The following is a 12,607-nucleotide window of genomic DNA, read 5'->3' on the forward strand; positions in this document are numbered from 1 at the left end:
CATAAATTAAATATTTGTACATCTTCTGTAATTGAATAGGCATTTGATTAATAAAATGCCTTAAATGATTAAGCAATGGCTTCATCCTTAAGATATATACACCACACGGAATACTGTGCAGCACTGGTCACTATATTACAAAGAGAATACAAAGGCACAGAATGGGTGCAGAGATTACCAAGGATGACACTAGAAATGCATGCAAGTACAAAAGATTGATAGGCTAGATCATTTTTCTCTTGTGAAAAAAAGTATGAGTAGTGAGGTCGTTAAAAGTATGAAGGTATTGTCTGTATGGGGTGCAGGGAGAATGTGAGAAGAGCATAACTGGACATCATTGAGATAAGTTAGTTATCAGGAAATTTGGCAGGGAATTCAGAAGAAACTTCTTTCCCCAAAGTGTGGTTAGAATATAGGACTGGGTACCGCAAGGTGCAGTTAACATGTATTTAAGGAGAAATTAGACAAGTATGTGAGCGAGAATAGATGATTAAATGGTAGGTTTTGATGAGGAAAGATGGGAGGGGATCATGAAACCCAGTATGGACACATTGCACCAAGTGACCAGTTTCTGTCCCAAATGTCCTTTGTAATCCTATATAAATAGCCCTTCAATACAGCCCAATACATTAAGGTTTGTTGAATTAAAATACTTTTGCTATCAAGGATAATGATACTTCCTTTGTACATGACAGAAAAGGAATGTTTGGCAGAGTACATGTGGAATGATCCTGCACAACTTGCAGTGTTAGGACAGTGAAGAGCAGGCAGGCTCTAGGGTAGGGATTGCGCAACATTTATACACCTCTGTTTCAGTTCTTGTTGGAATGATGAGCAAACCCTCATCAGACAGCTGTTGACACCAGGAGATTTCAATATCTGAACACATACAACATCTGCTGAAACATGCAGTGTAAAAGTCAAATACAAATTCTAAATGTCAAATGTAATTGTGGAATGAAATTTTAATTTCAACCACAGATTGCAAGCATTAAACATTAGTCTCACGTATGCTGCAGTTATCTGTTTGAGGTAAATTCATTGTGGATCTAGGTGTGGATAGCTTACTTTCTTAATTGAACCTGTTCTGAAGTCAGAATTCTAATTTGCTTTTTTTTGTCCATATACGCATTTGAAAGGAAATTACACAACATCCACATCTATATCGTCTTTCTGATTTCTTCATAAAGGCCTATGGATTAATGCTGGCAAAACTCCCTGGATACATGACCCACATATTCATTACTATCATTCTGAGGATCACCATCCTTTTTTGTCTCATGTATAGCTCAAATCTCCACTTGCCTGGATGAGTGCAGCTCCAGAAGCTGGGGGAATCCTAGTGGTTTTATCGCTAGATTATTAATCCATAAATTCAGAACAAACTTTGGGGACCTGGGTTGAATCTCACCATGGCAGATGGTGGAATTTGAACTCAATGAAAAATTCTGTGACTCCAGACCCACAGCAATGTGGCTAATTTTCAACTGCCCTCTGAAATGGCCCAGCAAGCCACTCAGTTCAAAGGGAGTTAAGAATGGGCCAGCCATCAATGTCCACATCCCCCGAGTGATTAAAAAACCCACTCAGTTCATAAATGTCCTTTAGAGAAAGAAGCTGCCATCCCTACCTGGTCTGGCCTGCATATCAAACTCACAGCAATCTACTTGGCTCTTAACTGTGCTCTGAGATTGCCTGGTAAGTTGGTGGCACAAGGGTATAGAGTTGGGAGGGAGTTGCCCTGGGAGTCCTCAATGTATCCTCAACCTAATGAAGTCTCTTGGCATCAGGTAAAACATGGACACGGAAACATCCTATTGATTACTACATACCACCATTACCTCACTACCAACATTCCCATGCCCCCACCCCTGACCAACAAGATAAGGGATATGAGAACATCACCACCTTCAAGTTCCCTTGGGAGTCAATCACTACCGTGACTTGGAAATAGATAACTATTCCTTCAACAGTCCCAGGATTAGAATCCTGGGACTATCTCCTTAACAGCATTGTGGATCTACCAACAACAAATAACCTGTAGTGATTCAAGAAGCCCGCTCACCACCACCTTCAAGGGATTGACTAGTAATTGGCAATAAATGTTGGCACAGCCATTGATGCTCGATAGCTTCTCATGAATGAATTTTTAAAAAGTCACTCCAAGATAAGGGAGTGGTGTTGGTCCAAGTACCACTCATTGAATGGAGTATATAACTTTGACTGAAACTCTAGGATTGAAGGATTAAGTGTGGACTTTCTATAATTTGGCTTCCATGATGTCTTCAAATAACATCACGATATAGAGAAATAAAAAACCCTGCTTGATTGGCACCCTATCTATCACCTTACTCTAATGCAGTCTCAGGTTTGAGGAATATCTGCAAACTGCACTGCAGTAATGCACCAATCCTCCTTTGACTACACTTTCCAAGTTCATGACCCCTATCACCTAAAAGGACAATGGCTGCATGGGAACATCACCAACTAAGTTCCCCTCCAATACACACCATCCTAACTTGGAAATATGTTGCCTTTTGCTGCTGGAATTCCCTTCCTAACAGCATTGTGGGAATCCCTATATCACATGTAATTCAGCAGCTTAAGAAGGCAGCACCCCACCATCTTCTCAAGAGTAAGTAGAGATTGGCAATGAATACTAACAGCCAGCAATGCCCACATCCTGTGAAATAATATTTTTTAAAAATTAGTCTGCCACAGTCGCAAGGCATTAGATCAAAAGCAAATAGCAATTCACCATTCACTTTACAAATTACTATTTTCCAGCAAAATACCAAGAACATATAACTTACTTTGAATTTGTATAATGTACAAACATGATTACTGATCCGCTAAAACCACAACATACCCAGATGAAGCAATTTGTCAATAGGAACCCAATCAAAACCTTTACTATTTTACCAGACTGAATCAAACCATCCGAATTTAAGCTTCTCTAGTTTTAGCTTTAACATGCACACACCCTTGCATTTTACATCTGCTCATTGCATCATAAGCAAACAAGAAGTGGGCATGCAAATAGTGCATGAGGTAGCATGTCAGTCATTAACTTTGCAATGGAAATGAGCTTTACTGAGAAACACAATAGAAAGGAAGAGTTATTAAACAGGCATAAGGGACAAGGACAAATAAACATTGAGGCAGGGCTCAGCAATCACATGTTTCCTTGATGGAACAATGAATACTTTTCAGATCCAATGGGTTAACATTAGATTTCATGGACACTAATTATAGTCAGAACTGAACAGGTCAAATGAATTTGAATAGCAGATTAGGACCCATTTTGCTACCATTCTTGCTCCCTTATTTATCACAGACCTCCTCTTCCTTATTTTTCCTGCCCAGCTTATTCAAGCCTTGAGGAAGAGTGAACGGACCAGAAACATTATCTTTGATTTTTTTTTTCTCCACAGATGCTACTTGACCTGCTGAGCTCTTCCAGCAATTCTGCTTTCGTTTCTGATTTATACCATCTGCAGTTCTTTCAGTTTTAGCTCAAGCTCTGCATTTGATTAAAATCAATTCATTGCTAACATCTTTCAGTTTTGACTAAAGCTTAAAGCAATATCAAATCTTAGGCAAACATTTTGCCTGGAGGTAAGATCAGAAAAAGGAAAGGTCCTAAAGTGACCGGGTGTGGCATGTTGAGTTTCTGCTTTGTTCCCAACCTGGAGGCATCTTCTTTTTAGGAAGAGAATGTCTGGGGGAGTGCACTGATTACCCAAAAACAAGCCTCAGGCAGCCTATTAGACCAATTAGATGACTGGTACCTCAACATGATAGGCTGCTCTGGAAGGTTAGTTCACATGGAATCCAGGGGCAGCTGGCAAACTGGGTACACAATTCGCTTGATGATAGGAAGCAGAGGGTAATAGTGGAAAGATGCTTGTCGGACTGGAGGCCTGCGACTAGTGGTGTGACTCAGGGATTGGTGTGGGCCAATTGCTGTTTGTTATCGATATCAATGATTTGGATGAGAATGTACTAGGCATGATTAGTAATCATGCAGATGACAGTAAATAGGTGGTGTCGTGGACAGTGAGGAAGTCAAATCAAGGTAGGAGTTTAATGGTGAATGATAGGGCATGAAGGAAAATAATGGAACAGAGGGAACTTCGAGTTCAGTTGCACAGTTCTCTGAAAGTGGAGTCACAGGTAGACAGGGTAGTGAAGATCGCTTTTGGCACACTGGCCTTCATCAGTCAGGGCATTGAGTAGAGAAGTAGGGAAGTTATTTTGTAGTTGTACAGGACATTAGTGAGGCTGCACTTGGAGTATTGTGTTCTGTTTTGGTCAACTTGCTATTGGAAGGATGTTATCAAACTGGAAAGAGTGCAGAATAAATTTAAGAATATTGCCAGGACTCAAGGGTCTGAGTTATACGGAGAGGTTGGACAAGCTAGGACTTTTTTCTATACAGCGTGGGAGACTGAAGGGGAATCTTATAGAACTGTATAAGATCATGAGAGACATGAATAGGGTGAATGCACTCAGTCTTTTTTCCAGGACTGGGGAATCGATGACCAGGGGCCATCAGTTTAAGGTTAGAGGGGAAAGAATAAAAGGGGCATTTTTTTTTTTACACAGAGGGTAGTATGCATATGGAATGAGCTACCAGTGGAAGTGGTTGAGGTGGGTACATTAACAACATTTAAAAGGCATTTGGACAAATATGTGGATGAGAAAAGTTTAGAAGGATATGGGCTAAGTGGAGGGAAATGGGGTTAGCGTGGATGGACATTCTGGTCGGCATGGACCGGTTTGGACTGAAGGACCTTACTCTGTGCTGTAGGATTCTATATGACTCTCTGACTCTCTGAAAATCTGACTGGTCATGAGATGGAGCCCTGCTAGTTGTCATGGACAGTGTCTCACAAAAATCAATTCAGTAGCTGCTGAGGCCAAGAGTCTACATAGAAATTGTCTGTCAACATCCTTAAATCATCCAAATGCAGAATCAAGTTCATTGGGCCCAATCTGCAACCACCCAAGGCATTAATCTGCTGGATCTATGCACAACTGACTTTTGGTATGATTCTTAAACTCGCAAACCTATCGCCCTACTTTGTAATTTATTGGGGTGTGCATTAGTAAACACTGCGCGCATGCCTCAGTGAGAGTTGAGCAATTTTATGAGTTTTTTATTCCATTTTGGGTGTTATAGTACAATAAATATTACTTTGCTTAAAACCCTTGCAAGAAAACCAGCGTGTCAGTGTGTGTGTGTGTATGTGTGTGTGTAAAACAAATCACTATCCTTATTATCACCAGCTGCCCTTAAAAGATTGTGATAATTTTTCTCCCTTTGTAAATAGTGGGGGTATATCTCCCTCTGTTTGCGGGCTCTGACTTTGCAAGTACTGCAACAACTCTGTGGTAAAGTTAAAAATCAAAAGTATGTTTATTCCACACACTTTGACGATGAATGAGTGTGTGGGATGAGGTGGGGGGGGCGCGGGGAAGGGGGGAGAATGATTTGCAACACCATCATACAAACATGTTCAGAGACAGAATCAGAAAAAAAAACTCAATTGGTACTAACCTAAGATCAAAAGCAAGGGATAGCAATTAAACCCTCCTGATGAAGGAGCAGCACTCTGAAAGCTTGTGATTTCAAATCAACCTGTTGGGGGCTATAATCTGGTGTGACTTCTGACTTTGTCCACCCCAGACCAACACCAGCCCCTCCACATCTTGGAATTCCTTTGACAATAGTTAGTTTGCTAGCCAAGGTTTCTTGCACTAAAACAGTACTTAAACATTTGGAATTTCAAAAAGAAAAGTCTCATACTAGAGATCACGTATTTACAACAAATACTGAAAGCAGTTCAGAAAGGATTTATTGAAAAGTGGTGGATTTTCCTTTATTCATGCTTTTTAAAAACATTTTGGGTATAAACTGCAGTGACATCAAAAAATCATGGCTATTGTCTTGATAATTAATGAACACAACCAACTGGAAGTGCTTTAAACAATGTTTATATTTAATTCTTTGACATAAGGAACCCATGGAAGTCAACAAAAGTCCTGCTCAGTAAGGCTGTAGTGATGACCCTACTGCAGTGGAACTTTGACCATCTATTAACGTCACATTGAAATTTCCAGTCAACAAGTGTTATTGGGATTAAATAGCAGGGTTCCTGCATTTATAAGCATTAAAGGCCTGTTGCTGAAGAACCAACATCAGTGGATGAACCATTGCAACTGGAAGCCAGAAAACCATCTCCCTTGGAGGATCTGTCCTCCCAGCACTCCATTGGTCAACACACAAAGGTCAGCTAACTGAAAAGGTGTAAACATGCACTCAAGGTCATCTAAAGCAAGGAGGCGTTGACACCACTGATAGAGAGAAAAAAGCCACTGACTGAGAGGAGAAAGCTGCTAAATGTTTGGCTTGGAAACCTCCTGATCCTTCAAGTTGTAATTCACTTCAAAGCTCAGCAACTTGACTGTGAGGTGGAACAGAGGTGACAAAGGAAGGAGAAGAAGCTCAATCTCTGGCAGTGAATTCCATTTCCCAATCACAACATGTAGATCCAAAATTCACCCCTCAGTCTTGTGATCATACAGGCGTCATCTGTCATTCTGCGGGGACTGTTGTCACGGCCAATTTTTTCAGATAGAAATACACAGCAATAGCCAGTTTTTAATTCAGGTTTTCTCTCCTCTCCTTTTGCTTCCTGGTTTTAGTCCTTTGCACAATTAACTAATTAAACAACTTTTTTTTTTAATTGGAGGGATCAGTACATGCAAACTTCACAGAAATATCCAACTAAACGGCAACTATCAACCTAAGATATGGTGGACACTGTTGGAAAGAAGTTTTAGGGCAAGAGTGAAGGCAGACATTTAATCCTTACCACTTTCCAGCCCATCTGACCCAGGTGAACCAGAAAGTAATGAGGATAAGTAGACCTTAGGAAAGATTTGATTTATTACTGTCACGCGTACCGAAAAACAGTGAAACGTGCTTTGTAAGCAGATCATACTATACAAGTGCATCAGGGTAACAGAACAGAGTGCAAGATACAATATGTACAAAATATATAAGTGCTTAATTTTTCCAGCTAGGAAAGAGCACCTGTAGGGAAAAAGATCAAACACTGTATGGGAACTAAAAGGCCTTCAAATAAAAACATATAAAATCTGTGATTAAAATTTATAAGTTTATGCATTGTTCAGAAATCTTAAGACAATATTCTTCTCAACTGAGGCTTAAAGACCATTTTTCAATGTTATAGATCCTGTAACTTACCTAAATATATTTTGCTCACAGCCATTTTTGAAGAACTATCTTCCTCAAAGCTCTGGACCTTAGACAAAAATAAAACATTTTAAAATTCATGCCTGGTTTTCTCCCGAGTTCTACATTTTTAAAATATTGACACATTTTCGAAGTTACGTCATAAATAATTGAACATAGTAACAAATAATACAGAAATGCTGTAGCATTTTGTTCGCAGCGCACTGCTAAGGACACCTTGCATTGTCAATAATGCATACAAAGTGTTCTGTTGCACTACTTAAAGACCAAAGTCTCCTCCTCCTCCTATTCTAACCAACTAATTTCCTAAGACAGTATGTACAAACACAGATGAACTGACTATTTGCTAATTTATGGTTTGTACAATCATGCTGTACACAGAATAACTGCTCTGTATATCTCCCTAACAAAAACCTGTGTGTGAAATTTTAACTAACTGGTTGCAAATCACAATGATATTGATGTACTTCAGAAAGGAAAATCAAGGGCCTGGTTTTCATCTGCTATCCTTTTTTTCCAATTATCCCATCCTCTTAGGTAGTCCCATGGCCTTAAGGATGACTTGCTTCCACTCCAGTTGGATGGGTTCTGAAATGGCTGATCAGTCAATGTACAACCTGCAGACTCTGCCACAAGTGGAGAAGGTGGTGTTTGAAGGGCTGGGGAGCTGCATCGTTTGGAGGTCTGTGCACTCTTTCTGAAGCCTCGACCTCAGATCGTGGGTGACAGCTTCTCAAATGTATGCAGTGGTTTCCCAAAACAGCCTTCTCTATTTGGTCAGTCACAAGCCAGGTATATGATTTGGAGGAAAGAAACACAAAGTGCTGGAGACACTCAATAAGGCCAGACTATGGAGAAAGAAACAGAGTTAACGTTTTGAGCCTGATATGATTTTTGTTTTGCAGTTCTAAACGATTGGAGTCCCACTTTTCTCTCTATAGATCCTGCCAGACCAGTTGAGTTTCACCAGGAATTTCTGTTGTTTTTTTTAAATTTTATATCTCCATCATCTGCAATTGTTTGCTTCTACGAGCTCCTGAAAGGTATATTTTGATCTTCATTTGAATGTTTTGTGCACATCCCTGAAGCATTATGTTGGTCAGCAGCTTAATCACATTTGCTTTAATAAATCTGAACGACTTATTTTTTTAAATTAATACTTTTAATTTCACCTATTTTTCTAATCAACCTGTTCAGAGATTTTGTTGCACATCTCTGCAGCAGGTGATGTCATCAAGATGGCAGCGGAGTTGGGCTCCTGATTTGGCTTGTCCACTCCAACTGCTTTTCTTTACTTTCTTTTATTTCTCCCCCCTTTTTTGTTTGTTTTCTTCCCCTTTTCCTTTACTTCCCTCTTGTCCTGAGCTCACTTCCCAGCGCAGACCTCAGGGCAGCAGTGAGTGAGCCAAGAGAGGACTTGAGTGAGCACTTACTTGCTTTATTGGGGCGAGCACGGGACGTGGTATCAGATTCAACAGAGGCAGCATTGACAGAGGTAGGCCCAGTGGTGAAAGACAGCGCCTGAAGATCGGTGACTTTGTCATTGGTTAGGTCCAGCGCTGGTGGCGATGGCATGGCATCATGGTGACATCGACGAGGTGGGCCCTGCAGCGAGCGATGTGACTCTGATGTTGTTGGGTCCGGTGCAGGCAGCAGCGAGACAGTGATGGAGGAGAATCGGCCCGATGGTTAAAGATGGTGCCTGAAGGAGCGGCAAATTCACCGTTGGTTGAATTGGTGTAGACAGCAGCGAGGCGGTGGAGGATGGCGGCAGAGGCGTCATTGTTGATGAGCTGGCTCAGGACTGATAGACTCTCTTTAAGCTATATCTTTCTATGTTTTTTCTTAAACTATTCAAAATGGCACAAGATCACAGCAACAGTGGCAAAGCTTTTCACTTGTATTTTACTGTTTAATCTGACTGTAAAATACATATGATAATAAAATCATTCATATTCAGAGGGGCCATGAACCCAGGCCTCCAGTTCAGGGATAGGGACACTACCACTGCACCACAAAAAGGCCCCTTCATAGGTTGTGGGCATTTCTGGTTGGCCAATATTTATTGCCTATCCTTTGTAACCCTTGAACTGAGTGGATTGCTAGAAATTTCAGAGGTCAGTTACGAGTCAACTACATTGCTATGGGTCTGGAATTACATGTTGGCCAGACTGGGTAAGAGAGATTTCCTTCTCTAAAGGATGCAGCGCACCAGGTGGACATTTACAACAATAAAAAATGGTTACATGGTCACCATTAGACTAGCTTTGAATTACAGACTTTTATTGAATTCAAATTTCATCATCTGCCACAGTCACTTCTTAAACATCACATCAAACTTAAACCTGCTTTATTGTGAAGAAAGCAGGATTGTCCTTATGAAAAACTACCGTCTAGGACAGAAGTATCAAAATGTAGAATTTCATAAACAAAGAAAGATTTGCCCATATACATTTTATGTTTTATAGCTAATGAAGTATTCTCACTGTCATACTGTCGGAAACTGCACAGTTGAAACAGAAATATATAAATACAATCCAGAAACAGACCAATTTTCCCACTGGACCTCTGCCCCACTTTATTTAGTTCATTCTATCTAGATACCCTTCTATTCCAGAAGAAAAGTGAGGACTGCAGATGCTGGAGATCAGAGCTGAAAAATGTGTTGCTGGAAAAGCGCAGCAGGTCAGGCAGCATCCAGGGAACAGGAGAATCGACGTTTCAGGCATGAGCGCTTCTTCAGGAATCTTCTTTCCTGAAGAAGGGCTCATGCCCGAAACGTCGATTCTCCTGCTCCTTGGATGCTGCCTGACCTGCTGCGCTTTTCCAGCAACACATTTTCAACCCTTCTATTTCAGCCTTTCATATACTTAAAAAGCACCCAAACTATGTGATTCCATCACAATAAAGATTGGGAGTTCTATATTTTTAACATTATCTGAGAACAAGTGTTTGAATTGGATCTGTTTTGTGACTATTTTATATTTTTGCCCTCTAGGCTTGGAGTCATTGACAAATGGAATCAATTTGTGACAAGCCTTCCGCAATTTTAAAGAATTTTATTGAGGCCATCCACAATTAAATGTGATCATGGTTGATCTGACAGATGCTAACACCACTCTCCTGTCTTTTCCTCTAACCCTTACTGATTAAAAATCTGCCTATCATGGACATGAATCTACTTCTTTATACTTTCTCTAGTACTTTTACTTTAATATGGAAATCAACACTACGCATGATTCTGCATAACTTTAACAAAAACTGTATATTTATTTTAAATTCTATTAGTTCAGAAGTGAAGGTTGTTGCATATTTTTAATGACTTTACTGGGCTTAATAATTTGTGCATCATTACCTCTAGATCCCTAGGCACCTCTATCCCATTTAGACAAATATGATAAAGTTGATATAATAATAGCTGATGATCATTATTTTATGTCTTTTCCTTCATAATTATACTGGCAAATCTCTTCCTTGAATAGACTTTTACAAACAATTAATATTTTACAACCAATGAAGTTTTTCAAAGTGTAATCACTGTCAACCATGGAAACACCACAGCCAATATAATTTCTACTTCTGTCCTTTATTGTTCTGGCATTATGACATCTCTATTTAGTAGACAGACCCCACCACTCCCATCTTTTTTTATTTAAAGTCGTTTCTGCTTTAATGCAGTGATTCAGTTTTCGTGTTATAAAATGGGGCTGGAATCACTTTTAAAAGTTCACGCTTTAGAAACAGTATCCCCAATTTGTCAATTGTGTAACAGCAAATTCGCGTAAACAAAATACGTGTTAAACCAGAACGACCTGTATTATCCTTTCTAGATACTTGAAGCAATATTTAACTGCTAGTCCTATTCTTTATGCAGTCATGTTTTCCAGCTGGGCACTTCACATACAGCATGCATTCTAACTGATAGGCTGCAGCTCCAAAAATGAGTTTTCGGCATCTGCTCTCCCTCTACACCTGGTTTGGCCATTGAAAAAGTGAACAAAAATGCTGGTATTTGATGGAAGGTGGCTGGGGAGTCTGTTGTTTCAAATTGGACATGAAATATTTAGTATACTATTCAATATTCACTTCTCCTGGAGCTGGGAGCTAAGATTTCTGAGAGTGCCACCAGGATTAAATCAATGAGTGTTGAGAATAGATACAGGGATCACAGCATGTAATTAACCCACAATCTTTCACTGTGGAGCAGGTAACACAATAATTTGTGCCCCCTTCTGCTTCATATTATTGCTGTGTGCAACCTGCTTTGACAGTCTTAGTAGCAGTACTTCTGAGACTGCAAGTGATCTGAAGGTTCTCAAACCCACATAAATCCAAGAGCTTTGGATTGGGATTTTTACTTGTAAATCCAAGGAATGGAGTGAGGGGTTGGTTGATGTGGATGGGAAGGAAAGAGGTAGGTGTCTTCTTAAGGGGTCTCTCCAAGGGGGAAGGAGAACTGTGAAATAATAAACACTCCTGCTTCCTCCTGTATTAAAAAGTTATGAATCTTACTTCAGTCCTCCTGCCCATGGCAACCATATTATCGTATGGGCAACAAATAATTATTTATTTCCAAATGTGAGCAGGCTTTTGAATTTGGTATTTGCCAACTCTTTACCTCGTGAGGCAAGCCATCCAACTGATTTTACATCCCCTCCCTGCCTAAAACACATTTGGTGGGGTTAGGTAATATCCAGTCCCTGATGTCATGAGTCAATGACATTAATTGTCATGACTGAACTTTGAAAAGTGAGTCAATAATCATTCCCCACTAGTTATAACCTGTCACAAAATATATCACATCCCAATGAGACCACCAAGATGATCAATCTGCCTGACTGACTGCTATTCAGGACAGCAGCAATTCATACCAGGTTTTGTCATGAACAGAAAATAATTCAATCTATTATTACACAAGTTAACTTTAACAAAATACCAGAGAAAAGTAATCACTAATCCATTAGGATGTGAATTCAATTATACCACTTTAAAAATCCCAAATACACTCACAAACACACTCTTTCATGATTAGGATAGACTGGTATGTATTATAGGTGGGATAGGGAAAACAAAATTCGAGAGATCAGAACTCCAGATCACAATGATGGATTAAATTGTCTCTCATAATTCCTTTTGATTTCAGCAATGACAATGTGCTGTTGCCTGTAGAGTGCTGGTGATCTTTCACTTTGAAAGTCAGTATGGTACATTTATGTCTTCTCTGACTTGAATGCTTTCTTAAGTTTTCTTGATTACCCCAACTTTTGACTCAGAGAGAAAGGGAAACGCTCTCAATTCAGAGTCTCTGGCTGTTTTGCACTT

At 39.9% G+C, this 12,607-nt stretch overlaps 1 protein-coding gene across 7 annotated transcripts in view; it reads right to left on the bottom strand.

Annotated features, from left to right (window-relative positions):
- Positions 1-12,607, bottom strand: part of itprid1 (ITPR interacting domain containing 1) — a 138,984-nt gene that overhangs the window by 61,027 nt on the left and 65,350 nt on the right. For all 7 annotated transcript variants that reach the window (XM_043688819.1, XM_043688820.1, XM_043688817.1 and 4 more), the window contains one exon: positions 7,277-7,334. In XM_043688819.1, coding sequence (XP_043544754.1) covers positions 7,277-7,334 — 58 coding nt within the window. The remainder of the gene's footprint in view (positions 1-7,276; positions 7,335-12,607) is intronic.

This window comes from Chiloscyllium plagiosum, chromosome 4, assembly GCF_004010195.1.
Source record: "Chiloscyllium plagiosum isolate BGI_BamShark_2017 chromosome 4, ASM401019v2, whole genome shotgun sequence".
Lineage (NCBI taxonomy): Eukaryota > Metazoa > Chordata > Chondrichthyes > Orectolobiformes > Hemiscylliidae > Chiloscyllium > Chiloscyllium plagiosum.